Below are 26,438 nucleotides of genomic sequence, written 5' to 3'. Positions count from 1 at the left end.
CCACATAACAGGGACAAGAGGCTTACACAGAAGCACCGACGATTGCATACGTAGCATAAAAAAGAAATGCACACGTTCTTCCGATCTGGCGGCGGAATAAACGGAGCCAGCAACAGACAGACCACGATGCGCAAACCACACCGTGCAGGAAGCCAGGCTTTGAAACGGGCGATGTCGTATGGGCTCGCGATATCGCACCAGAAGCAAACCCCGTTACTGCCAGGGCAAAGATCTGTCCGGGATACCCTCTACGTCGAGGATAAAGTTGTACACGTCGCCTTGGGGTGGGACGGCGATTACCAGCAATGAGGGCACGTAGTGACAAATCAGTCCTCCAAGAGGCGTATGGAAGGGCCCCGGCCGAGGAGAGAACACGAGAGACCAAGGAAGAAAGCCTTGACGGGCGATTTCTTGATTCACTGAGCCCGCTCTAATCAATACCGAGACTTGGATAAGAGACAGAGTAGACATACCAGCGCAAAGTCACCACCCTGGACGTTGCTCGCCGCCGAGATGGCAATCGCAAGAAGGAGCGTGCGTCCGACATGATCACCGAAAAGTCGCCAGCAGCGCAGCTACCAGTTCACCACTACTTTTGATCTCGTCCAGCGGCACGACCAGGAAATATGAGACATTGGCCAGCAGGTAAAGACCCCCGCTGTGAATAGCGCGGTTGACCGACGGATTTCAGCGTCCGCACGGGGTCATGCACCGGTGAGACATTGCTAAGACGTTGTTGAGCCCCGCGTATGAATAAAAGCACCCTGGAACAGGTCGATAGCAGACTCCAGCCCCAGTTGGATCCCTCCCCACAGCCCATCCCATGCTAGTGCGGACTGGTGGGAATTCTGGTGACACTCCAAGAGAGTTTTCACTGGATGGCCGGAAAAGCAATCACCCAGAGGCCTGTCAGCGATATGGCCGCGATCAGAAGATCTTGATCCATCCCAGCAGATTCTGCACCCAGATGCCTGGTTCTTTTGGGAAACATCCATGTACGAAGGTAATAACCGAGCAGACCGACCGCCAAAATCTTGTGCTGCACTTCTGTGGGTTCAACATCGAAGGCAAACAGCGTGTATTAGCGAAAATGATGGGTGCTGCCTCGCCGTAAACCCTAATACGACAGCCTGCACGGCAATCAGGTGGAGGCGAGAATCGGGGACGAGGATAGGCATATTCCAGATGGCCACCTGGGAGTTCAGCCCCTTTAACTCTACTATCCCAGCGATTATTTCATACCTTGTCGCCACCAGATCGAGGCAGCATGCATCCGCACTCCATCGACACGGCCAGTCCACAGGCGGCTAGAACGGTACCTTACGATCCAGACTAGCAATGCCAGTCCTACACTGCCGACGGACTGATACAATGGAGCCTGATGTAAAACACCGCTACCGATGACACGCGAGACAACGAGAATATAGGCACTGGACCGGGGGATTTCCCTTCGGAACAGTGCCTGGTAGGGTGTCGCTGTTGAGGTCTACATCGAGATGAGATGGAGATATGAACCCCGAAGGGTAATAATCATATTGGATGGACGCTGTCGAGCAGTGGCTGTCGTTCTGTATCCCCATTGTGAGTGTGGAAATGGAACCACCTTATATTGCAGGAGAACAGGTTCATATCGATAAGAATTAACAATTAAGCATTACCAAGCAATCGAGATTCTTGTCAGATGGATGGTGGATAGCTCTAGGGATGTAGCACGTCATTCCAGGTAAAAAGTTATGCATCCGATCAGTTGCCCATTCTTGGTATGCCATCGTTGATGACTTGATATACTCATAGGTCAGATCAATCTGTATGCACACAAGGGATTGGTTCATAATCCAACACGCCTTGATAATGAATACTTCCAGACGTACACAGACCATACTCCATTCCACGAATCAAGCGATACCCCGGACACAAGGCTCCGATTACCCCTTCATCACGCCATCTCAACCCCCGCCATATTCCAATGCCTCCACAAATGCAAATTCATTTTGGGTAAAATACAGATCCTGCTGACTCCGTGAATGACGATTGGTAATGCTCTCGAGCCAGTGGAGAGGTATGGCGATGGACGGACTGAAATAGCCGACATCCCAACCGTAGCAACCCTACTTTCCATCTCTAGAATAAGATTCCAGACCATCATGACCACAGTATCCATTATGAGTACAGCGACATCAACAAGAAACCCTCCGTTGTCCACGAGGTGATTATCTGCAACGAGCCAACAGTTACATCACGGCATATCAAATCAGAAGGAATCGATTCCCGAGCAGCACCCGAGAGCACCGCACCAAGGCTGCTCGCGAGCAATAATAATTCCCCGGTAATGGACATGCTATTCCCTCGACGCAAGCAAAGATGAGATTTCATCAAGATTCTGAGAAACGGTCTGAATCCGATCGACCGGGAAACCGTGCACATTCACAGAATGCATATGAAACCCGTGGCGCACATCCCTTAGGGCTCTTTCACCTTTGGCATTCCCAGTCTCCCCCACCAATGGACGATCTGGGGTAGTCGTGCAGACGAATCGGCGTGTCCGAAGGAGATCTGGTCGAAGGTGCCGTCAACCGACCATCGCGATATCCGTAAGGCCGCTTTCCAAGAATACGCCGCAGCCACGCATTTCAATGCGGTGCGAATCCCATCTACAGGATGCGTGCACGCGTCGGCCGCGCTGGGTGGCATTTGCGGCCTCTTGGCGGCGTTGCGTCATTATTGGGACTCAGTCTGTCGCGGTCGAGCTGTCCTGGTCCGGATCTTCATCGAGGTGGTGAAGAACCTCGCGGTAGATCAGGATCCCGGTTGATATTCGAGATCAATGCTTTGCATCCGGCGGAGATTGAAATCGACCACGGAAGGAGACTGGATCGCCATCTGGGGGTATGTTCTTTCCGTATAGACAGTACGAATGTGACCTTTGCATCAGCATCCACCACCACCGGGTCCATCATGCCGCACCGGCACGACAACAGGCAGGTCTACGCGTCATATGCGTAGCTGATAGCCCGCCACGCGCGGCGGCCTGTCGAATGGGTGCAGACGCCCCCGTTCGCTGGATTCGTCGCGCCATCGAGATTATCCGCGGTATCACTGGGAAAGCTACGCTACGCATCGACATCGTAAGCGAAACCGCCACGGTTCTACAGGGAGCCTGATACAATTTAGAGCAAGAAGATGGATCGCATGCGCACCTCTTGGGGCTGATTTGTCATGAGAGAGCAGCCAACGTCTGTCATCATACGGTACCGATAAAGCTGTTCCATACGTCGCCTGTGGTGGGAGAAGCGATCGTCTCCTGGTTAGAGGTTGCTACAGTCGAAGGCCTTTGAGTTACCGCCGATTGTCCGAGTCGATGGAGGGCTTGCCGGGCATTTTCAATGACCCGTTGGAGATTCTGCGACAGGGTGCGGTGTGTCGGGGAAACGCATCGTGGTGGATATGGCCAAAACCTAGTACGTATATACAGACGATAGACAATGATTTCAATGAAATAATTTTAACCATGTAACCCAGAAAAGAGTAAAAATACTTGACTGAAAGTAGTTGGAGTACCCCAACTGACACCATTGAGGGTGGCTCTGCATCGTGATATCATGCCCCTCATCGAGCATCTCAGTGAGGGGCAGAGAGTCATATTAGACAGTGAATTCCATTTCGGATTCATTATTCCAAAGCTCTTAATATCTATTCCCAAAAATCCATCGTCATGGCTAAGAAACAATTAATTCTAATGCCTTTGTTATGCAATTCCCTCGCACTCAACCTGGGCTGCAATTCATCCCACCGGATCTGGCGCTACGCCTATAAGTCGCTAGAACTGGATTGAACTGGCACAGAAACCTTTGAGGGCGGCCACCACGCTATCTTTCGCCGACGGTGCTAGGCGCGGCTACGACTACAAAGGCCCGGCCAACCCAGAGCCCACCATCCCGCCGGAGCCCAATTTCCCATCAACGACCCTCTGTACAGCATCCCCGCCATGGCTGCCGCCACGGTAGAGCATGATTCGGCGTGACGGCGTCCATGACCTACGACGCGCCGTATGCGCTGGCCTGGCGATTCTCTACCCGTTGACCATCTAAGCAACGGCCGCGTGGGAACATTACATTGTCACTGCGTATCGATTCTGCGGCGCGAACCGGCGGCCCTTCAACACGCAAGTGGAGCATGACGAGCGATATCGCATCGCAGACGAGCACCTGACGTGACGTACAAACTCTGGGAAGGGTCATGGCGCGACGGTGCCGTGAACAACCGCGACGGAGGCTGGCATGCTGACCCTGCTGCTGTGCGACAGATCCATCACCGGGGAAAGTATTTCACCGCGCCCGGGGTCCCCATCCTCTCGCGAACTGAGTCCGCAGCGCACGCCGCCCTGCTGCGGCGCGCGGGCACCCGGACAGCGGAAGTCGTTCGCCGCGAAACACGCGGAGGCGACACCTTGAAATGGACAGAAGCCTGAGCTTGTACGGCCATCAGTGGACAGTACGACAGCAGGCAAGGAGTTCGGGCGCGACCCGACATCCATCAAGGTGGTGGCGGGTCTGGGTAATCGTGGCCGAGACGGACGAAGCAGCATTACGCCAAGTTCGCCGAGCTGGTCAAATACGGTGATAAGGAAGGGCACTGGCATTGTTCGAGAGGATGGTCAGGATGACATCTCCAAATGGGCAGATGATCAGGACTTCCGGTTCGTGGAGCAACCAGCGGTGCGTGCATGGTCAATCACTGGGCCAGCACGGTTCCAGGCACGAGGGCAAGAAATGGACGCAAGAACTTAATGCCGAGCATCCCTTGCCCTGGCGGCAATGAGCCAAGGTCATCGGTGAGTGCGAAGACTCGGTGGCGGGACGAGCCAGAGCGGTGGGTGGAAGTGGGAGACGTGATGGCTTCAACCCTCAAGCCATGCCCGGTGCCAGATAATTTCTTTGACGATATCATCCATCTGATTCCGGAGCTGCAGCCGGGCCATTTTCATAAAGATTATGCCGTACCTGGGGCACTTTCCGTGAGAACAATACGAGGCCCAGGGACACACGAGACCGCCAGAATCGTATCCAGGGCGCAGTATTTCTGGCGGCGGTGAGGAGACGCCAGAATATGCCCGGACAGTATAAACTGTATGCATTTATGGGAGATATAACATTGTAGAATTCATGAAGCCGTAGCTATGGACTTAGTAATTTGGCAAAAGATGAGTACATCTGTATGAGATTTAATTCTTCTACCAAAGGCCCTTTGTCACGAGCCCCAATCATTTCGAAGCCAGTTGAAAATTCATCAAAAGGATGATACCTATATTATTCACAGTCTAGCCTTACCCGAGTTCTCACCCATTACAGCCTGTAAAAAAGAAAAAGCAAGCTACAAGGAACCGGAATCTGACAGAAACTAATTACCGTATTGATAAACAGTAGTTACCATATCATTTCGCGCAGAGGCAGGACCAGCAGCAAGGGCGAAGGAAGATGATGTTTAAGGAGAGTGCTTTCTTCATCTGGTTGTTGTTTAAGGCGATACAAATGACTAGCCTCTGTATCTATTATCCATCGCTACTTTATCCTTTCTATAAATAAAATATACAAGGTGTTCAGGATATCTCTGGAGTGTATTAATGATATAGTTCCTATATCAATATATCTAATCATCTAGTTATTCCTCACACATCCCACCACCCCTCCATATATGACCGCAGATCGATTTCTCCGGCCGCAGCATAATGCGGCGTCAAGTCCGCATTTTAGATCGTCTCGCTGCGTCGTCCATCCATTGCCAAAGTACGCAAACCGGGATTGCCGCTAGTTGGTGTAGGTGTACTCCAGTCCTCCCATCGGGGATCCCGGACGCAGATAGCCGAGATGCGCCGCGCTACCGGGGAACAACCCGTGGATGCGTCCCCTCGACGACTCCGTTGTACCATGACCGGCAGTTCTTCTGGCCCGGCAAGTTATCGTTCCCGTCCACACGGTCCGGGGTAGAATCGATCGCAGTACCTGATAAAGTCATCAGCGGCCTGTTTGGAGGGCGCCAACGACTGATGCCTTGGCTGCGAATCTTGGTGCAATATCTTGGTAATATACGCGACCTGGTTCCCGAGACTATTGGGCACGCTGCCACCGGCCGGTGGAATGTGGTCCTCCGGATCCATAGCAGATTAGGGGAATCCCGCGGCCACCCCAAGATAGTTGTAGGGGAATCCCCAAAAGGCCATCGTGTTTCCAGGCTGTCTTTGAGGTCGATGCTGCCGGGCAATGATGGAAAAAGGGCGGCGCATGGTCAACATTGGCCCCTCGGCGCAGAGATGACCACGTCAACAGGCCGCTCCTGGCCATCGACCGTCACAATTCCTGTGGACGTGAACCGCTGGATAGGCGTCTGATATAGCTGACGTTGGGGCTTGGTCAGCGCCTCGAGATACCCCGGTCCAGGCGTGGGACGACGACAGCTGGCGGGAAATCGGGGATGATCAAGTCACCCAATCGGGTTTGTCGATGACGCGTCCCAGCATCAACTGCGTCCACTTCGCGCTGTTCGGAGGTTTTCCGGTGAGTTTTGAAAAATGGCCCCAAAGCGGGAAAAGTATCCTTGTTCGATAGGATTTTGCATTGCTGGTATCGCTCGGAGTCCCAAAGGTTTCGCGTTCAGAGGACAATGTTTGCCTGAGCCGACGCACGCCGGTGGAAGCAATGAATCGGCGACCCAGGCGGTTGCGGTGAGCGCAGGTGGTCAAACGTGGTGAGCCAGTGGCTGGATAGAGGCAGCACTTTGCAGTCCTGAGGCACCGTTGCGCCGATCAGCGCGATGCGTTCCGTAGTTCCAATGTCAGCTGCTGTAGTGGACGAGTGGAAGAGCTTCCCCTTGGTATTGGTTTATACCTTCATAGTTGGGCAATTGCCAGTCGTTAAAGTGACTGATAGCATTGATGAGTACCATCGCATTCTTTGATATGTCTAGATACGTCAGTTCGTTCGATAATGAACAAGAGGTCCGGTAACCTTGTTGTTCTTCAAATCCTGTATAGTGACACGCCATTTAGCAAGTTGGGGAATCCACCCGCCCCCTCAACCTTCTGCTGCAGCCGTAGATGTCGATAGACGTCGTAATTTGCGCCCACGCCCCGCCAGTATTCGCGCGGATTTCTGCGCCCCAAGTACCCTCTGTCCATTGTGTGTTGGGCGCAAATCCAGATTGGTAGACATGAGTTGGATATCGCATCGAACACCCTGGATGCTGTGTTCTCGAACCTGTTCTTGTCAGCGATAGAGAGCGATCTGAGAGATGTCCTACCAGGTGCCTCCTTACGTGTCACCGTGAGTATGGGTCACTGACCATTCCCAAGCGAGGGAACATAACGCACTACGTCTGCATTCTTGTCATAGATCTTCAAATCCAGACCCGGTAACTTGGCAGGAAGGAGAAAGCACGCCCGCTGTGATGCCCGTTAGCCCAGCGCCGATCACACTAACTTTTTTACGGGTCGAACCTGGTCAATCGGATGCTCTTCAAATCTCAAATGCGGTTTACTTCCTCGGGACTTCATTCACAGGGACCGCACCACAGCCGAAGGACTGTATGCATCTCGGGTTAAGAATGGAAGCGTTGTGGCTGCAACAAGAGGTCCTTTGACGGCCATGGTGATCTTTAGTCGATGTATGCTACCGAGCCTGACGATAACTTGCCATATAAATATCATATAAGCTTTCCGCAACGACGAAAGGGCGCCTCTACTTACCAATGGGGATTATAGCGTCGAAGGACGTCTCTACACGCCATCCATTGCGTATCTGAGGTCCCTCGGAGCCTCGAATCGGGTTTCTGCCCCTGCACCGCCCGATAGCGTCACACTCATAGGGACTGCAATTTGTCACGTAGACTTTTGCAATTTGCAGCATTTTATTTGTGAGTACTATTCTACGCCCCATCTCGTTCCAATTGACCCTGTCGATATCTGCGTCTCCATGGAGTATGCGAGAGATCGGAGTCTCCAATTCATGTTGTCATCCTTGTATAGTTAGCACGATTGGCTATTCCCTTTCCATCTACGTCTATTTTTCACAACTTATGCAAGGGACAGTGATTGTGTTACGCTGATCTATCTCTATCTGCATCGAATTTTTTCCACATCCCATCAATCATCTCGTGTCGCTTCAGCGCCCAGTCAAATATAGGATACCACCATTCTTGCGATATGCTTCTGTACAAGGGGCACATTCCTGCAAAAAGCAGGCAAAATTCCACTCATCCGACACCGGTACGACCTTCTCAATCTTCCCCGTCTCATTACAGTAGACTCCAGCTTAGTCCCCGACAGTTCTAGGGTCTAAAAGGTACATACTTGGCAGAGGGTCATCGAGGTTCGGAACCGGAAGAAGGTTCTTGGCCCGGTTTCAGACCTTAGGGAAGTTAAACTCCAGGACTCCCTACTAAGCTACGTCCAGTACATCCATATTCAAAGGAGTGTTCCACTACGAAATCTACGCCAGCTGTCTGTTGGTTTAGGGAGGCTTGAAACCGGATCGATCAAAAATGAGATTTCAAACATTCAGGGGTTATTCTGGTGTGTCATATCTGGTAGCAACGACGAATGATGCGTATTTCCTGACGTGGTAATGCAGCGGAAGTGGGTTATACTTGGGCATTCATAGAATTTCTCATTCCAGACATATGTCAGCATCGAATTTATCACCTATAGAGTAATTTCAATAATACATGCCTCTGGCTGTTAGGTTGTACCGTATACTCCACTACAATCCAAGCATTAAAGGCATGAGATAACGATAGATCACAAAGACGAGGTTCCAGCCCACCTGCATGATGACACATAGCTCGAATCATTATCCCCACCGAGCGGAATAATATACAATAAACGCAGAACCTGCAGCAGAAACAGGACTTTTTCTCCTCCTCCCAACCCTGAATCCAAGACGAATAGAAACGGCGATTCCACCCCCCAGAACCCCGCCTTTCGCCTTGAATGCACCAGTCTAGCCGGGGGGTTGTACCGGGAATTCTTTTCCCGGAATACATATTCATGCTTTACTACCTGGGTATTGACGAATAACCGTGCTGTAGCGCTATGACATTACCTAGGGCGGTATTCTCCTCACTCCCTTTCCACCACTTTGACATTCTAGCATGTCGACGACGTCCACCACCCGTCGAGCGATGGCAACTGCACTATCAAACGTGGGTGAATTACCCCAGCACTGTTTCAAACCGTCACGGAAGTCCAGGAAATCGTCTGGGAACCATAACAGTAATGATAACTCGATATTATGTTCCACACGCAAGCTCATAATCCCAACCTCGATCTCCAGTAGGAAATAATATTCGACACTGACTCTCCTTATCGAGACCATCCGCAGGAATGTGCTGGAAACGAGATCCCTCCCACCTCACCAATAACAAGCTGTCTTATATTTGCAGGGTCGGAGAATACACACAGCCCGTAGTCCCATCGATTGCTTTTGCACTATGCATAGTGCCAATGAAGCTATTTCTCAGGCGACTGCCACGTTGCGACCCAGTGGCCATTCCACATATATCGACTTCCCGGCAATCCGGCTCTCGACGGACTGAAACCACATCATCCAGGCTAGTTACCTACATTTGAAAAAATCCAAGTTTTATTCGAATGCATAGATTAAAAGCCCCTATATGCCAGCTCTCAGCACCATCCACACAGCACGAATCGGATGATCCCAGGTTGGGTGATGAACAACCTGTTTTACCCATTGGCGCTTTCCTGCACGTGTGCGAAAATTTTATCTCTTTGATTATAGTATTTTAAGATGGAGAATGGTCGCGATGGAGAATGGTCAACCCCTGTTTTAGCGGTAGAGAGAATGCGATCCTTGATGGAGACGCACTTTGGGCATTTTGGGGAAAGAAAGCGGCGGGGCTGTTTTAGAGCGTCGTGTACGGCGACCAGATCAAAACTTGCGGTCCATAATGGCCACGGAATGAAAAAAAGAACGGTAAGAAACGCTCAGATTCTCCAATTGTTGATTTTAGTATCCCATATTCACAAGGGACTTCTACAGCTACCATAGCGAACTGAATAGTATGATTCGCACACCTCCGAACTCCCCTGCATCTCCCCGACGGTGATGATGTTGGTCCACATGAACAAGCCCAGCACCGCTGGGTGAAAACTGGTTCCCGATGTGCAGTCCCTGGTAGCTGAAATCCGCAATGCATTGTACGACAGCCTATTAACAAAATACATAAGGGTTATCCAACACGGCCGAGGTATCACGGAGAGCACCTTGCCGAAGCACTGCAAATCGAAATAGTTCTAGTTACGATGAGGGTATTGGTACATATTCACGCCTCTAATACTGTGTCCCTATGGAGCTATAGTGGTGTGTGTGATATGGTACACATGCACTGCAAAGTCCAATGTTTCCCAGTTGTTTTGACCGTGCAGAAAAAAAGTGGCAAACCAGTCCAGTCCTTTGCTATATGGGGTCATGTTTGAGGTGAGTTATCCATTTACCACATTCCAACTACTACTGCTACCGGAAAGGAGCGGACGTTTATCTGTATAGGAAATGGATCGCTCAGGTATAACGTTCCAACCCTGATATCGGATATCGGCTGATACAATTAGGTGACGGAGGGAATCTATGGTCAATTGCCGCGAAACAATGGATTTCAGGGGTACCAATCCCGGATTAACAGCTTTACTTGCGGTGGAGATGTGGAAATATCGCAGGATATGCTCAACCCTCTCAGCGATGCAATAAACCTCCACTTCCAGGTTCGGCAATGCCGTGGAGACTGGGCTTAACAAGTTCGTCAACAAGACAAACGGCGTACCAGCGATGAAACGCGACGCAACAGGTGTGAATTTTGACGAGGGGCGAGTACCAGATGTGATTACCTCCAGCTCGTATAATATCCAGTGATATTGTGTATGGCGCACAATATGACCGTGAATAGCACGTCGAGGTCCTTCACGCTATGAAAACTATACATTAATTCCACTGCGTCCCCGATGGCGATAACGAGTTCCGCTTGTTGTTTGACGGGTCAAAAGTACCGGGCATGAAGTTGAACTTTGCTGATCCAACATTCCCACCCCATTGGTTGGTCACTCGAGGTAAAGTCGACAATCTTGTCTAGTGCTTGGTTGACCTGTGCAACAGAGCCAATGGCTTGCGGAGGATCTGACCGCCGTCCTTGAGGACATGAAGCCATCCTTTTTGATTCCCAGGGAAATAACCTGTATGGGATTTCTCTGAATGTCAAAGTGACATGCTTATTTAAATCAGGGAAGGTCTCCAGACTGACACGCGATGGGCGTGGAATCGGACCATTGGACCTGTTGTCGACCGTCCTGGGAGAGAGAGAGTAAGAGACGGTAATTTAGAGACTCTGCGACTAATGCCTCGCCAGGTGACTGGTTCATCCCAAAACACCGATGCGCCAGGTGAGTTTCCATATGACTGATCCCCTTGTAGATACTGATCCCCAGGCCCGGATGAATATCTATGGTGGTGTCAGGATATGGGCATGGAACCTGTGGTTGCCCGACGGGAAATCGTTGGCGGTGCATCTTGACGGGATCGGACCTTCAACCCTATGTGGATGATATTCTGATGAATCCGAGGTGGGTTATTCATCATTTCAGATGACTATGTCTAACGAAGAACGCAGCATCTACTTGGTCCGCCAAACAGCACGTACGGAGGCATGCGTGCAAATGGTCGAGAGGACCCATGGTCCGTTCGGCACATCGAAATCGGCAACGAGGACGACTTCCTGGTGGCCGCACACATATCCGGATCGATCCGTGCAGATCTATAATGCCATTAGTGAAAAGGTACCCGCGCAGCTACGATCGTCGCGTCGACCATAGACGGACGATGTCTCCCGGAGGCGCGTTGCCTGGGATTATATATGACTACCATTACTACCGCCGACCGGATGAACTGGCTGCCATGTTCGATGAACGGGACAACCGTTCGATCCCGTAGCCCGTCATGGAGTATGAGTATGGGTGCCATGAGTCAGGAAAGGGGAGTGTTCTGGTCTTTTCGTCCAGTGCAGCTGCAGCGAGGCCGTCCATACGATCGGACTGAGAGGAACAGTGACGTGGGTCAAGATGGCAGCATATACTCCTCTGTTTCAGCATTTTGTTCACCGTAGTGGCTCCATATGCCCCTTTACAACACCGATAGTCGCCTGATCCAGGCCGATATCAGCCAGCCGACCCCGTACGGGTTCGATCTTCGGCCCAGATCGATCACGCTGTCGACTGTACTACGTGCAGAAGATGTTCGACCAACCGTGGTACGACCATTCTACCTGTTAAACCACTGGGCGAGTTTGGAAGCCACCGTACTGGGTTGTTTGAGAGCCAATAGCACATACTACGTCAAGTTACTGGCGAACCATGGCGAGGAAAAGCAACAGTCCATGTGCAAGTGCGTCGGACACTCGGTCGGGGAGACTGGAGATGCTCAGGGCCCCGGATGCGCAACCGGCCGCACAATATCACTGTCCAGCCTAGTGTGCAGAAGGTGACGAACCAGAGAGGGAGCTACAAGTTTGATATGGCTGCATTGGCTGTGGCGGTTCTCGCCGTGTCATGAGCGACTATATGGATATTGCTTCTAATGCATATTGCGGGTATTATTTTGTCAATAGTAATCAAACTGCATTGCTGCCGCTTCCAGTCACCTAGTTCCTTTAGCTCTACCTGCGTCAGCACACTCAGCCGTTGACACTGGCAGAAATCGATAACCCGTGCCAACCGCTGCTGTTGTGCACGTCGACCGGTCAGATCACCCAGTCATCCCATCGAGCCTGATCCCCAGCCAGAAAACGCACTGCCACTCCCAAGTCACATCTATTGCCCCTTCGTCTTCAATAGACTGCGATTCCAACGAGCCTTCTGGCCTCAGTACCCAGCCTTTTGCATACAACACTGGTGTGTACATACCATGCCGGACAGACGCAGTTCATCGGATGCCGTCCGTCATCGATGCGCGGCCATCGCCTTGGTCATATTGACAATAGCCGCCCTGTTCGGATAGAGCATATGTGGTGTAGTTACTACCCGGTAGGCCTGCCATCGCCCATACCGTACAATACCCCCGGTATCCGGCCGATACATCATTGCGACATATCTCCAGCACAACATATTGACTAATATTATCGCCATGCTTCGAGGTATTCCTTTAGATGGTGATGGCCTCGCCCATAGCCCTATATCCACTGTCGCCGCCGGCCAGGCAGCTCCCATAACACTGACACCGCGTTGCCGTAGTCGGACGCACCTTCGTCACGCCAGCCCGGACCACGAGATAGCAGCGCCCTTTGCCTCTCCTCAATCATCTGACCACCGCCCCGCAAGGGAGAGAGTTAGATATCGACACAGACCATGGTACATCATCCTCGGCTAGCAGAACGGCTGCCGCGCGACCGCCGCCGATGCTGCCGCCTGAGGCTCTTCGGGCCAGTCCGAAGGCAAGGAGGACTGACCAGCGACCGCTGAGGTCGACGATGACCAGGGATTGATCGGCATACTGATTGAGATTTACCTTGGATCCTCAACGATCCAGGGACAATAATGGTTCCAGTAAACAGAGCGAAATCGGGCTTATTCATCGTTGGAGCCGAGGTTGAGTCCCGCCGTCGCCAGATTTGGCATAGCTCTGCACCTTCCAAATGATGCCAATGCGGACGGGGTACGGGGCTGATTCTGTCAAAAACGCCTACGGATCGATCTATGATCTTAGCCCATCTGACTTCTACAATCTCACTTATATTGAATCGGTGACCCAAATAAGGCAAAAGTCGGGGACCTAAATAATGAAATATCGGGGACCCAAATAGTCAAAAGGAAGCGACACGAAGCATGGATACAAAAACCTCGCGTTACCCCTCTCTTTTGACAACTCATTCTTCGATTCACGATGTCCGACCTCCGACTATTGTCTTTGCCTCGACGTCTACGGCACACTGGTGAACTGGGAAGGTGGCATTCCAGCCGCCATCCAGCCTATCCCACCAACACAATGTTCCGTCTCCAAGAGGACATCCTCCAAACATTCCAAGACCTAGAGCATGATCAACAAACCCAAACCCCAGATCTGGTGGCATACTGGACCTCCTCAAGACCATCTATCCATCCTCTCCTGAAGCTGGGGTCTACCACCCCACAGCCGAAGAAAAGTAAATCCTTCGGCGAATCAGTAGGTGAAATTGTCTCGCGTTCCCAGACACAGTGGATGCATTACGCGACGACTTTCAAACACTGGCACAAACCGGTGGTTCTTATCCAACGACCGCGCGTCGTTCGCAAAGACCAACGCAGGTAGTTTGCAAGACGTGCTGTCTGATCTGTGCTCACGGCACAGGATATCGGGTCGTATAGTTTGATCGACGCAATTTCGAGTACATGTTGCGGGCCAGGAGGAGAAGTTCGGGGTGGAGATCATTGTGGTGCCAGACGGCGCAGAGCCGCCCCATGATCATCCTGCGAAGAAGGCGGGATCAAGTCGGTGGATTGTGCGATCGGGGGTCTCATTGGGAGGGTGAAAGAGGAAAGTGTACGATTGGAAGTTTGACACGTTGGGGAGATGGTGGATGCGTTGGAGGAGGGAGTTGTAGTATATATGGACAAACTCATCGTGATATCGCATTGTTCGGCTACTTTCTATAAACAGAAGTATCATGCCATAGATATGTATTCTAGAGGGTAATTCTATCCTGAAGCACTTTCGCAAAAGTTGAATAATATAACCTAAATGGCAGAACCCGTGCAATAAGAGCCAATTATCGGCCAAGACCCACTTGTGAAACAAGTCCCATGCTCTGTTTGGTGCGTACTGACCGCACAAGCAAATTATACAGCATGCAGTTGGCGTGTCAACGCCATGGAGCCCGTGCCTCTCGAACCACTTCCAGACATTCTGCCCTGATCAAATTGCCCTGCCAAAGGCCAGGCATCACCCCTACCAAAGAATCACAATCACCTTCCGTATATCCATCAGCATACCGGGTGAAATCCGCTGTCTCGACCGGGATTACCAGCGATTGTTGTCCCGATAATACCATCCGGCAACCGCCGTCCAAGCAGCAGCAACCTGAACACCCGCGCATCGCCGTGGACGGGACCAATGTTCCCATAATTAGCCGTTCCAGCTGCAAAGTCCCCGTATCCAGTCCCGCTAAAGCACAGATGGGATTCGTAGCGTTGGACATGCCGCCATCGATCGAGCGTGCGGCAACGTCCCTGCCAAATCGGCACCTCGTTCTACCACCAGCAGAGGACATCCGGACGAAATTCTTTAAAGCCGCGACACCGAGTCACCGGGTCGGAAGAGGGGGTTCGAAAACGCCCTCGATATTCAGCACGTCCGGCTGCTTTGTGCTGGATCACCCCGCAATCTCATGGGCATCGGTACGACTTTACCCCGGAGAGCACAACGCTGTCAGAATCAAATACAAGGATCGCCTGATGTTGAGTCCATTCTGATCAGTACGACACGGTATGACCGGGAGCCACAAAGAGGCAATTATATCTGGCAGAGTTGGCGAGGAGTCGGGGACGCCCTCGTGCAGCAGACGATGTAATCGAATCGGTCAAAAGAATGATGAGGGACTGCATTCAAGACTGCGCGCGGAATAGCTGGACTGCGTTTCCTTGTCAAGGACGTAATACCCCCGGTCGGTCGCCAATGACACTTTCCCGTGGTCGCACGAGTCGATCGTGGAACCCATTTTCAACCACGGCCTTGTAATTGATCGCAACACGCAGGATACCTGTGCTTGATGGCCAGTCTCGAGATTCAGGGCGGCAATGGGTGCCAATGCCTCCGCTACCGACCAGGAGAACTCCGGAATTTGGTCATATTGGTGATGAGATGAGGGGTAGACCAACAGCGGGGAGGAACTATTGGGAGCCACCCACAGCTTCACCTTTGCCCTCGGATCGACAATCTTAGCGGGATCAGACACACTTAATGCATCGTCACTGAATTTCAGGTAATTCCTTCCTTTCATATCCAATCTGATGGAATGGAAGAGACTTTTATCAGGTAAAATGCACCGATTGTCATGACGTAGTCGGCCCGAGACCGGACGGACGCCGACCGTCTTCCGATCTTTTGCACCTTTCAAACCTCCGACCTTCTCCACCATTGTGACACGCGCACGCGTGAAAAACGCCCGGATCCTCTGCCCCGCAAGCCTTCACGAGTGCACCAAAAGATGCACGACGTTCGCCCCTCCCCGCCTGGTTGATCACTTCAATGCACGCGACCCGAAGGTGTTGCCGTTGCCGCCACATGGGTGGCGCGTCCCCGCTGATCTTTATTGACCTTCCGTGCCGCACCGGCATCAGCGCGTATTTCGCGGGAATAACGCTGTACATCGTGCCTCCAGGAACAATTTTCTTCAACCATCCGCTTGCGTCGGTCCAATTGCTCTTTGGCATGTGTCTTGCCCTGGGATGGGGGACTCAATCACCATGAAGGCGGCGCTGGCAGCGACTGGCTTCCGAGACCCAGGCGCTTCTCCAAGCCTTTGCGACAACAAGTCATGACTGAGGCTCAACAGACGGGACAATCTACAGCTTACCTGTCGAAAAAGCTTTCAGTCTACGACGGTTTCCATGCTCGACGCTTCAAAAGTTACGGTTGTACTACGTCATGATCTGTGTATTCATATATGCCTTGTCGTGACTGCGCGCCCGCGAACCCTGTCTGCCCTGGCGCGGTGATGTGCTTATCGTCTCCGACCTCTTCCCTGGTATGTAATGGGCCCGATCCTCACCTTCATTCAAATGGCTTGTTAAGCAAGGGTACCCGTCCCGCCGGGCTCCATTGGTATCGGTCTAGGCGTGCGTGCAACATTATATTCTTTTCCCCAGTCGCCCACACGCGGTGCTGGTTAAAATGGAGAGACCTTGTGCGCATCGGACAGAAGTGCGCCGCAGTGTACTGTGCGCGCCTTCCAGTGAGCCTGTTGGATCTTGGCAGATCTCGAGGGCAATTCGCCAAAATGACGCCCGATGACGCCCATGCTGGGCTTCCTTCCGCTGACGTGTCCTGGGGGCCGGTGGAGTCCCGGACGATGTCGGGATGTTGCATGAACTCCTGGACGGCCATGTTCACAAACGTGTCATTGCTGGACTTTCACATCGTTCATATGAGGACATACCAAAAGTGCCGGAGAACCTATCATCGCTTGAGACCAGATTATAGCATCCTGACGGGAGGAGAAAACCCCCGCAGGCCGCTGGTCAGCATCAACTACAGGAGAGCAGCCATCTGATAGACGCGCCAATACCCCCGAAGCAAATGGATATGCGCCGTCAAACGCGAGAAGTAAATCGACAAACGACAGCAGAGGTGTTGGCAGGGACTGCTCAGAAGTCGCCGACGCTTTGTTGCCGAGCGCATCCACACCGTCAACTCGCGTTATTGGTTTCGACGGTTCCAGAGCCAGATCGACAAAACTGGTTACTCGAGGACAGACATACCGCGAAACCCTCCGAACAGCACGGGCAGATTTCCACATGGAGACAACCGAGCGACTGCTCGATAACCATTCCGATCTGTTTGGACGAGGAAGGCACGTTGAAAACCGCCGAACCCAGGGCCATGCCCCCCGTGGACTGATGCTGGGGTATGGTAGTCGAGGAGCGTCCTTGAGCAGCAGAGAGTTTGGAGAACCCTCCTGGACCATATTGTTCGCCTTCAGACTTCAGACTAAAGTGCGCGTATGGCTGCCTACGCGCTTAAGGGATGCAATCTTCTTTAAAATCAATAAGCTGGATGTTGAGCCCGGTGGCAGGTTTATTTGCCACCGAGGGAACCGATCCAGACGCAATTGAAAGCCAGAGCAAAGAGGCGTATCGACGCCTGCGCATCAGTCAGGGTATGGACGGCCAGTGACGAAACGCCCTTGAGTCGCGGGCATTGTTGCTGTTTTTCGCTGGCTGACCAACCCAGGCGGGATGTATGCCTGCGCATGGTAATCGTGACGATTGCCACGGCCATCCCGTCGGCCTCCCCCACCTGCTGGATTCTACCATCGCGAAAAGGGTATCTGGTTCCGCCATCACGGCGCAGACCACCATCCTCGTGCGCATGGCCGACGACTTTATCTTTGTTCCCTGGACGGTCGATGCATTGGCACCGTGCTCGGCGGCGTCCCCGGGTATGGTGGTTTGGTATCGGGTCCGGCCACGGCCCGGCAATGATACGGACTGGCTGCTATCACGGCAGCGATGACAGTCGTCTTGATGTGGTGGCGTCTTCTATCTTCCGCCGGCATTCGATGGCGGCGCTTATGAGCGGCGTCACATCCATGCTGGTCATCGGATTCAGCTATGACGACACGCATACACCGCAGTACGGACTTGCAGGGCACGGCTACACCGCGTTCTGGCTAAGCGATTGGTGACCGTTCTGCTGATTTGTGGCGGCCTTTGTCGTGTGTGCAAATCTTTCCCGCCCTCCATCTGCGACGCGACACACATGCAAGACACTATCGAACACAGTCAACACGCTATCCGACCACTACGCCACCTTCTCTCACTGGGGCCGCACCGACGCCAACGGCAGCAGTCCTCTGGTCTGTGGCCGAGGAAATCTCTGCTCAGCATCGCAGAGACCCTCGATTCTCCAAGCAGTATTAGAATCCTGAAGCTAGAAATGAGCATCGGACCCTTTTGATTCGCAAAACCGTCGACCAGACCCGCCGCCCCTTTGTCAGGAGATGAACCAAGGACTGGGTCGACTACTTGATTTATCCAGCACCTGCCGATAGATCTCCAAACGCGGGGGCCGCGCGCAACGTGGAATTCTCGACCACCGTCGAATCGGCGACATCATGGCCGTGCTAGTGTCAATGCACAGGCGTTGAGACTGGGGAATCCGCTTCCAGAGAGATCACCACGCCGTTAGTCAAACGGTGCCATGAGTCGTGGCAGGCGGGACAAAATGAGCAGCGGTTGGACAATTGCAATTGGCACGAGATGAGAATTATCGTTGGTACTGCGTGGCTGTGAGCTTCCGTACTTGAAGTTTCTAAGGGATTGATGATCTGGTGTTGGTTTTGAAGAGAGCGTTGGGTGAGTCTCATTGTCGGACAGTGGGATGATGCCACAGTGTTTGAAGAAATATATATATATGTAAAGAGCTTCATGAGCTGAAGATGTACATGTTAAACACCAATTGTTATAATATATTAAACAGCCATAGCTAATAGATTCATTGTTTGCATTGACTTACGGAGGACGGGCATGTAGACCACATTTCAATCGATAGATAATAAACATAAATCAACCAGATATAAAACATACATAAATCTATCAAGATATATTATAATGCAGAATGCCCACCACATCATAATACATTTAAAAATGCTCATTATATACCTTTTGTATATCCATTCTGTCTCCAGAATTATGGCTTATCATCCTTAAATCCAACCATCCGAACGGGATCAATCAACGTCACCAACCACGGTCGATTATCCCTTCCACCCTGACCCTCCAATTCCGGTGATCCCGTCCTGCGCCAGATATGTACTTTATGCTGTGAGATATCGTCTGGGATGCCACAGATTCCACATGAGTGTATTAACCAGCATGACAGCCGCCTCCCAAAACATAGAAAACCACCATAACGCAGAATATAACTGATCTCCACCATCCTTCAAGCTCACAGGCCCAAGCGACGAGAACCCGAAATGTTCCACGATGCGATAAACACAGCGAATCAAGATCAAAAAGGTATTGATATACAGCGTCAAAGCGGGACTGACAACGCGTCTTGTCCAAATTCCATCTTAACGCAACGGCGTTGGAATATAGCGCCGGGACGCAGAAAAAGCAGCAGAACACCCACCTGACGATCAACGATGCTTACATGAGTATTCCCCGTCTTTTCGACGGGGATTCTGGTAGTTTATGATTGGCTAGGTTGATACGCCCAGGGCGTTCATGACTTTTACACAATGGTGGATAGCATACCGAAGGTAGTGAAGACGCGGCCAGGATGCATCGGGGATGATAGGGATATAGTATAGTACGTGTCCGAGGATATGGTAATTGGCTAGTTCGAGGATAGGGCTGTATAGATAGGTAGTAAGTATAAGGTTAAAACATCCATATTTGGGGATACGACACGGAGCCATGGTAGATCATGGGGCGTGTTAACGATATAGACGGCGAGATTGGCATCGCTGTCCATGTAATTAAACGCGCCGTATTCGCGTGTTGCAAAGCCGATGGTAAACATGATACAGCAGGCGATATGCAACCACATCAACTTGAAGCATTTGTATCGACTAGGATCGTTAGTCTCTTTCCAGGATAATGTGTTATAACTTACTGGCATTGCCATAGATGGAAAGGCCAGATGGTAAAGCCAAAAGTAAAAATAATTGGTGCCCATTTGTTCGGAGCGCAGATGGAGAGGCCCCCCAACTACATTCTTTGCGCCATACTGGAAGTCATGTTGATATGAACTATGTTAGAGGCAGGGATGAACCCAGATATATATAGCAGAGTTGATCAATCTCACACGGCCCGCATAGCCCCATTCAACTTTAACCACCGTATGGACCCGCGGTACACAGCAATGTAGATCAGCCAAATGTATATACTAGGATAAGCCCCGGAACAAAGTTGAGGTGAATGCTGAGGGATTTCACCCTGATCGGGAAATGCCTATACCAACCACTTGTTAGCCCAAAAGGGATAAACGGTGGCTAAGAAACCGAACACAGGTGCATTGACACGCTCTGACATCAGGATTGGCCCGCCTTGCCCGCGTCCATGATGCCATAATTCCACCATCCATTCTGGATAAGAGTCAGCTGCGGCTTCCCACGGATTCCTATCATGAAGTGATAGCTACACGGAGCGCAGCCAATCACCCATAAGCCCGCATGCGGTGCTTCAGGACGATCACCCATGGGCTAAATCCCCGGACAGGGCTGAGCATGAGTCTTTGGTCCCAATATTGTCGCTTAACAAAAGCCAAATCATGTCCTACAAATTATTCTTGAGAGGTGTGGACTCGAAATGGAGGACGCATACCCCCTATGACCAATCAGCCACATCTGACGTAGTAGATCTGGTTTAGAATATAAGCGGATAAAGTTTCCATCACAGTTCAGTTCCCTGAACTCATACACTCTAACCAGTCATGGGCCCACATTCGATCGATACCTTTGTATAAGAAATGAGAACTTTATCAGCGCAGCGAATAGCTTAGAGTACAGGTAAGATCAGACACGTCAGAGTTCAGCCAAGCACCTTCTTATTCGGGCATCTAATGAGCCCAACCCAGACGACATTCTACGTGACTACCACGACTCGGCGGGCAGAGTCCACGTCAAATCGAAGTATACCATCCGATTTCCACCCTCTGAATGGCTACTTCCAGTGGAAATTTCACCTCGACTTTTCATTTAGGCCCGATAGTCGACAATAAGCATTTCGCCGTATCAACCGCCTTTTTCAGCGGTAAACAGACAATGATGCTGCACACGAACCCATCGGATAAGGGACCCCTGATTTAGCCTCCATCGAAGGCGACGAAAATATCCATGTTTAATCACCATCCCGTATCCCCTCCGAATACCCCGTTTAAAAGAACCAGTGGTCGAGGCGATGCACCACGCTACTCCGCAATACGCACCCGCCTACCTTCTCAGTTGATATCTGGGGACGCGAGAAAGGGCGACACGGGAACGGTCTGAATGGTTTACCCGTCAAGGGAGCGAAATCAAAGATCTAACGGGACATACTGCGTGCGGGTGGAGACTGGTCTCACTCTCACGGACGGTAGGCGAGCACAGTAGTGAACCCGGCACGGAATATGTCGGCCAGTATGACCAAGGGTTAAAGCTTCAGTTCTGGGCGGTGCGCTTTACAGGAGTATGGGGCGGAATGGGGGATCATGGTCATGACGGCGCTGCAGCTGTGGTATTATGATATAACGATGCCGGGCTGCCGCTAGTACTACTGCTGGAGCATCAGCATAGAGGGAATGGGATCCTGACGTGTTTTACATCCTTTGTTGTATCTGTTGGCAGCTTATGATACCCATGTCCCGCAGTATTCGGAACGTATTCCTCGCTGGTTGGCCGTGAGGAATAAAGTGAATGAAACAGCCATCACCGGTCAGGAGTAACTAAATACAGAGTACCATAATTATCGTCATCTTCAGATCGACAACGCAAAGTCTCGCCACCACGCAGCCGCTAGACCCAAATTGGATATATGCAGCGCCCACCCACATGGCGGAATGCAAGAGTTCGTCAGGCCGACAGAGTCCAACACAGACACATGATGCAGTTAATTAGAGAGCTGTCCTACCCGATGGAGGATCGCACCTGTCACATCCGCAATCCTGATCGTCCTCCAACGGGCCAAGAATGAATCGGCTGGGCTCGTATTCCAGCAGCTAGCTGGAGGATCCAACTCTTACCTGATTGGGAAAAAGATGACCAAGACTTCCTCCTTTTCCAATCGACGCGTGCAGCCCTGAGATCAGGCCCACTAGACTATTGGTGGGATCGTGGTGGGATCCAGCCGTGAGGGGTACCTAAATGTTAACCGTTCAAGCCGGATGGTCGATGCTGAACAAAAGCATCTCGACCATGATATCCACTACCGCCGCCACCGAGCCCGGAGAGAGACGACAATGTTGGGAGTGTCGACGTCGTCGACTCGTGTGCGACTCGTCCCGACCGGCTTGTAATAAGTGTCTGCAGCCGGCACCGGTGCGTCCGGGATATGGTAGTAAGAAACCACTCAAGTGGATCACCCAGGGACCGTCAAGCCCGCAATCGGGGTCGACCACCTGGATCCGGAAAAGGCAGCAATTTCTGCTGCCAAACGAAGCGTCTTATGAGCAAGTCTCCGCAGGTGGATAATGCCAGTATCTCTGTTGGCAGCAGTTTAAGTGCAGAGTCTATTCGACCACTAATTGTCCCGATGGGGCAATTGACAGACTCATCCAGGAGGCAGAAGCTGCATTACAATCAGAGCAAGACCCTTTGAACCCTGTGATTCTCAAAAAGCCTAGGGATTGGAAACAAACGACTTTTTCCAGTCTGTACTCCACTGTAGGTACATGTACCCGCCACTACCAATAAAGGTCGTTTTCCCGCGCATGATAGTCAACGATTGCATTTATCCCGATTTGGCAGTGATGCACGAATTGGTGCCGAATCCATATCTCGTGCTTCTATACCGATGATGGCGTTTTTTCGGATACATCCCTCGTCTGTACGCCACACCATTTGCTATCTCACACTTCGGACATCGCATCCAGCAGCTAGCATGGCAGCTGGATGAAGCAGCCTTGGTAGAGGAGCCGATCTGACCCCATCATCATCGCGGTGAAGCAAATGCGGGCGTTGAGCGAGGACATATCCAATGACCGGTCACAATGTACCGATACCACCATTCTCAGCGTGTTAATGCTTTATTTGCCGATGTGAGTGAATCCTATTCATGGCTGCATAATACTGAGCTGCAACAGGTGCGGCAGTTTGCAGCGCCGTACTGGCGATACCATCTGACAGGTGCCACGCATGATACTCCTGCGGAGGTCTGAAGAAACCGTGCGCACTTCAGCGATGTTACGACCGTCACTTCTTGTACTTCATGATGTAAGGTCTCCACCTTCTGGTCTTAAACCCAAGCTTATTTTGTATAGCATCGGTGTCATGGGAAACACCACCAGTTCGCATCAGACCAGATCCCCCAGCGACTTCGAACCCTGGATCTAATCGATCTAATGGCAGAAGCTTCCCGGAGAAGGACTCTTCCCCTGTATTATTCTGTCCACCCACACCTTTCTTCTCGATATCATCCGACTGCAACCATCTCCGGAATGCAAGGCTCCACCAATCCCACGGATGAGATCCCTCCAAACAAGCGCATACACCTTTACTCGAGCAGATTCAGTCCTTTTCCCCAGAGCAGGACAGTCACATCTGCAGCCCTCATGATGAGTGGCATATCCTCGGCCGGATATACCAATCCGCGATACCTCGTCTACTGTATCTCGTCACTGCAGCGCAAAGGCCCCTTCCATCCAGCACCGATCTGAATAAATATGAAAGCCGGCACATGGGGAGCCGACTTCTACCTAGCCCGGAAGGCGATGATGTTCCTGCTATTAAGAAATGTATGACATGGCCGCTGGTCGTGGTTGGTGCAGGCTGTCAGTTTGAGTGCCACCGCTCGTACGTTTGTTACGCAACAATTGAGGAGATGAGTCTGACGTGGCAGTCCTATTCCACTAACCGCTAGAGATGTACCAAGAAGTTTTGGGATTCGGGGAATACAGCATGGGATGCATGTTCTTTTGATCAGCCTTTATGCTTTGTATCATAACTAACTGTCTGTTATGACGTATATCCTGCATTGTTATGCATAATTAGGTAATGCAACACAACTATCCAATCTGCTTTAATGGACACGATATTCAGTTATCTATTAAATCGTGTATGCATGGGATTTTGGTAAAATAGGCCCACATGATAGATAGACAACAGGAATATCCAATAATAGCAATATAAGGTATAAACGAAAGCTTTTATAACTTCCAAATAGGGCAATACGGTATAGGGTATATCTCGCCAACACTAGAATTATAAATCATAATATTATCACTCCACTCACATCCGGCATTATCATCACCTCTAAAAACCTCGGTTTCCAGTTCCTGCACAAACCAAGAAGAGATATCATAATCAGCAAAAACCCGCAGCGCTGCCAACCACCAAAAACACCCAGAAAAGTGCAATACATAGAAGAAATACTGCTCGGGAACAGCTGGGTACCCTCATACGACTGCCCAAAATGCCTTCAAGAGCATAGGAACTCCAGGAGCCAATGCCATTTGGACGTAGCCCCCGCAAGTTGAGCAACGTCAAAAGCCAGGGAGAATTACGAGACAGGAATACCCACGAACAGAAAATTCCATTAGTATAAAGAACAACCGCCGTACAAATACAAGAACTTACCCCCGATAAAATTTCGAACAAGAGCAGAAAGCATCGTCACAGCCGCAATAAGCATACAGACAACACCGTAAAATAAATACGTAATACGCCACCCATAGATTCCGCGAATCTTCGTCATGATTAGAACTAGACATACGTCTGCGTCTATGCCCATATATATCATCAATAACCTTTGTGCTGATGCTGAGGGCAACCACGAGGGCTGCCAGGATACCCAAAGATGCAGAATGCACGATCAAAATCACCTTTTTATATCGTTCTATTTCCGCATGCAGACGCTGGGAAATAGGAAACATGATTGCCGCGGAACAAGAGGAAGTCCGCTAGTGCTTTGAGCCACTGGTTGCGATATTCGCGCGACTGAAATCACCGTTCCTGGAAGACCCTTGCATCTCGAGAGAGGCTGAGGAAGATGATATTAAGGGCAGTCACACTAGCAGAGTCAATATCGTGGTGAAAAACCGGAGGAAAGAGAGGACGTACAGGACTGCAGTAATCGAGAGACGTAAAGCGGGTATCCATAGAATTGGCGCTCGCACTGTTCGGCTGCTTGCGTTTGCGCACTACAGTGGAATAGTAGAATACCCCGACGAAGACCGTGAAAGAATAACGCGTGAAAAGCAATATAGACGCGAGATATGGTCGTTTCAAAGGCAGATGTAGAGCAATGGCTGGCAGACGAGCTAAGAAAAGCCTCCAAATGAGCCACCGCCACCGCGTCGAGGAGCCACCGATGGAGTAGTCTCAAGTGATTCACCAGATGTACAGAGAGAGCAGGATTTGGCAGAAACGGCAGGAACAGATCCAGGCTGTGAGTTGGCCCCATTATGTACCACCGCGGCATAGACTTGGGGTACCGCATCCCATGTGACGACAAAGTATCACGGACAGCAGGGTCTGGCTGGTCGTGATAGAGTGATTGGCCTCAGGCCCAGAGGCTGAGGCTCTGAGGCTGAATACGAGATTGTTTTTACATTAGTTTAGGGCAAGGCTGGCCCCTAATATAGATGATCCAATTGAGAAAGGGACGATTATTTTTTATTTCGGTGGCACTACGGCAGTATGTTCCTTTTGTGGCTTGTTATATGGTGGTGGCTCGGATAGCATGCGATACAAGTGACAAACGACGTTCATTTGTAGACAATTTGGCCGATAGCGCTTGGCTGAGCTCGAGCACAAGGGTTCAATTTCGTATTGACAATTGATTTAGAAGCAATAGGTGAGTATATACGGTGCTCCAGTGATAGAGAAATATCTGGACCGGATCCGATTACATCTAGCGCCTCAGTAAGTGGCGAGCGTCACCCCCGAATGGCCCCAGATAGATAGTAATTAGCGAGATAGAGCATTGGTGAGCGCGTTGGCCGCGCAGTCAACACAATTAGTGTTATGAATATAAGATTGGCGAATATAAGATC

At 51.1% G+C, this 26,438-nt stretch overlaps 11 protein-coding genes across 11 annotated transcripts; 6 read left to right on the top strand and 5 right to left on the bottom strand.

The window, feature by feature from the left end:
- Window positions 1-126: 126 nt before the first annotated feature.
- On the top strand, window positions 127-4,214 carry ATNIH1004_002082 (uncharacterized protein; the record flags this gene model as incomplete). Its single annotated transcript, XM_033566777.1, has 6 exons — window positions 127-267; window positions 2,465-2,791; window positions 2,865-3,125; window positions 3,224-3,415; window positions 3,822-3,969; window positions 4,090-4,214. 6 exons carry the CDS (start codon window positions 127-129, stop codon window positions 4,212-4,214), a joined length of 1,194 nt encoding a protein of 397 aa, XP_033420643.1.
- Window positions 4,215-4,234: 20 nt separating this feature from the next.
- Window positions 4,235-4,639, bottom strand: ATNIH1004_002081 (uncharacterized protein; the record flags this gene model as incomplete). Its single annotated transcript, XM_033566776.1, has 1 exon — window positions 4,235-4,639. One exon carries the CDS (start codon window positions 4,637-4,639, stop codon window positions 4,235-4,237), a length of 405 nt encoding a protein of 134 aa, XP_033420642.1.
- A 1,086-nt stretch (window positions 4,640-5,725) lies between these two features.
- On the top strand, window positions 5,726-6,385 carry ATNIH1004_002080 (uncharacterized protein; the record flags this gene model as incomplete). The annotated part of the gene is made up of 1 exon (XM_033566775.1): window positions 5,726-6,385. One exon carries the CDS (start codon window positions 5,726-5,728, stop codon window positions 6,383-6,385), a length of 660 nt encoding a protein of 219 aa, XP_033420641.1.
- A 262-nt stretch (window positions 6,386-6,647) lies between these two features.
- On the bottom strand, window positions 6,648-7,639 carry ATNIH1004_002079 (uncharacterized protein; the record flags this gene model as incomplete). Its single annotated transcript, XM_033566774.1, has 5 exons — window positions 6,648-6,835; window positions 6,882-7,019; window positions 7,073-7,250; window positions 7,364-7,435; window positions 7,562-7,639. The coding sequence occupies 5 exons, from the start codon at window positions 7,637-7,639 to the stop codon at window positions 6,648-6,650; spliced, it is 654 nt and encodes a 217-aa protein (XP_033420640.1).
- A 4,031-nt stretch (window positions 7,640-11,670) lies between these two features.
- Window positions 11,671-12,017, bottom strand: ATNIH1004_002078 (uncharacterized protein; the record flags this gene model as incomplete). Its single annotated transcript, XM_033566773.1, has 2 exons — window positions 11,671-11,811; window positions 11,838-12,017. 2 exons carry the CDS (start codon window positions 12,015-12,017, stop codon window positions 11,671-11,673), a joined length of 321 nt encoding a protein of 106 aa, XP_033420639.1.
- Window positions 12,018-12,168: 151 nt separating this feature from the next.
- ATNIH1004_002077 (uncharacterized protein) lies at window positions 12,169-12,605 on the top strand (the record flags this gene model as incomplete). Its single annotated transcript, XM_033566772.1, has 2 exons — window positions 12,169-12,437; window positions 12,524-12,605. The coding sequence occupies 2 exons, from the start codon at window positions 12,169-12,171 to the stop codon at window positions 12,603-12,605; spliced, it is 351 nt and encodes a 116-aa protein (XP_033420638.1).
- A 1,326-nt stretch (window positions 12,606-13,931) lies between these two features.
- On the top strand, window positions 13,932-15,496 carry ATNIH1004_002076 (uncharacterized protein; the record flags this gene model as incomplete). The annotated part of the gene is made up of 2 exons (XM_033566771.1): window positions 13,932-14,332; window positions 14,872-15,496. The coding sequence occupies 2 exons, from the start codon at window positions 13,932-13,934 to the stop codon at window positions 15,494-15,496; spliced, it is 1,026 nt and encodes a 341-aa protein (XP_033420637.1).
- A 107-nt stretch (window positions 15,497-15,603) lies between these two features.
- ATNIH1004_002075 (uncharacterized protein) lies at window positions 15,604-16,161 on the bottom strand (the record flags this gene model as incomplete). The annotated part of the gene is made up of 1 exon (XM_033566770.1): window positions 15,604-16,161. One exon carries the CDS (start codon window positions 16,159-16,161, stop codon window positions 15,604-15,606), a length of 558 nt encoding a protein of 185 aa, XP_033420636.1.
- Window positions 16,162-16,796: 635 nt separating this feature from the next.
- ATNIH1004_002074 (uncharacterized protein) lies at window positions 16,797-17,709 on the bottom strand (the record flags this gene model as incomplete). Its single annotated transcript, XM_033566769.1, has 2 exons — window positions 16,797-17,153; window positions 17,182-17,709. 2 exons carry the CDS (start codon window positions 17,707-17,709, stop codon window positions 16,797-16,799), a joined length of 885 nt encoding a protein of 294 aa, XP_033420635.1.
- Window positions 17,710-17,798: 89 nt separating this feature from the next.
- On the top strand, window positions 17,799-18,429 carry ATNIH1004_002073 (uncharacterized protein; the record flags this gene model as incomplete). Its single annotated transcript, XM_033566768.1, has 2 exons — window positions 17,799-17,914; window positions 17,976-18,429. The coding sequence occupies 2 exons, from the start codon at window positions 17,799-17,801 to the stop codon at window positions 18,427-18,429; spliced, it is 570 nt and encodes a 189-aa protein (XP_033420634.1).
- A 4,161-nt stretch (window positions 18,430-22,590) lies between these two features.
- ATNIH1004_002072 (uncharacterized protein) lies at window positions 22,591-22,917 on the top strand (the record flags this gene model as incomplete). Its single annotated transcript, XM_033566767.1, has 1 exon — window positions 22,591-22,917. The coding sequence occupies one exon, from the start codon at window positions 22,591-22,593 to the stop codon at window positions 22,915-22,917; it is 327 nt and encodes a 108-aa protein (XP_033420633.1).
- Between the last annotated feature and the right edge of the window lie 3,521 nt (window positions 22,918-26,438).

This window comes from Aspergillus tanneri, assembly GCF_003426965.1.
Source record: "Aspergillus tanneri strain NIH1004 chromosome Unknown AapTan_14_pilon_pilon_pilon, whole genome shotgun sequence".
Lineage (NCBI taxonomy): Eukaryota > Fungi > Ascomycota > Eurotiomycetes > Eurotiales > Aspergillaceae > Aspergillus > Aspergillus tanneri.
This window is presented reverse-complemented; position numbering and strand designations above follow the sequence as displayed.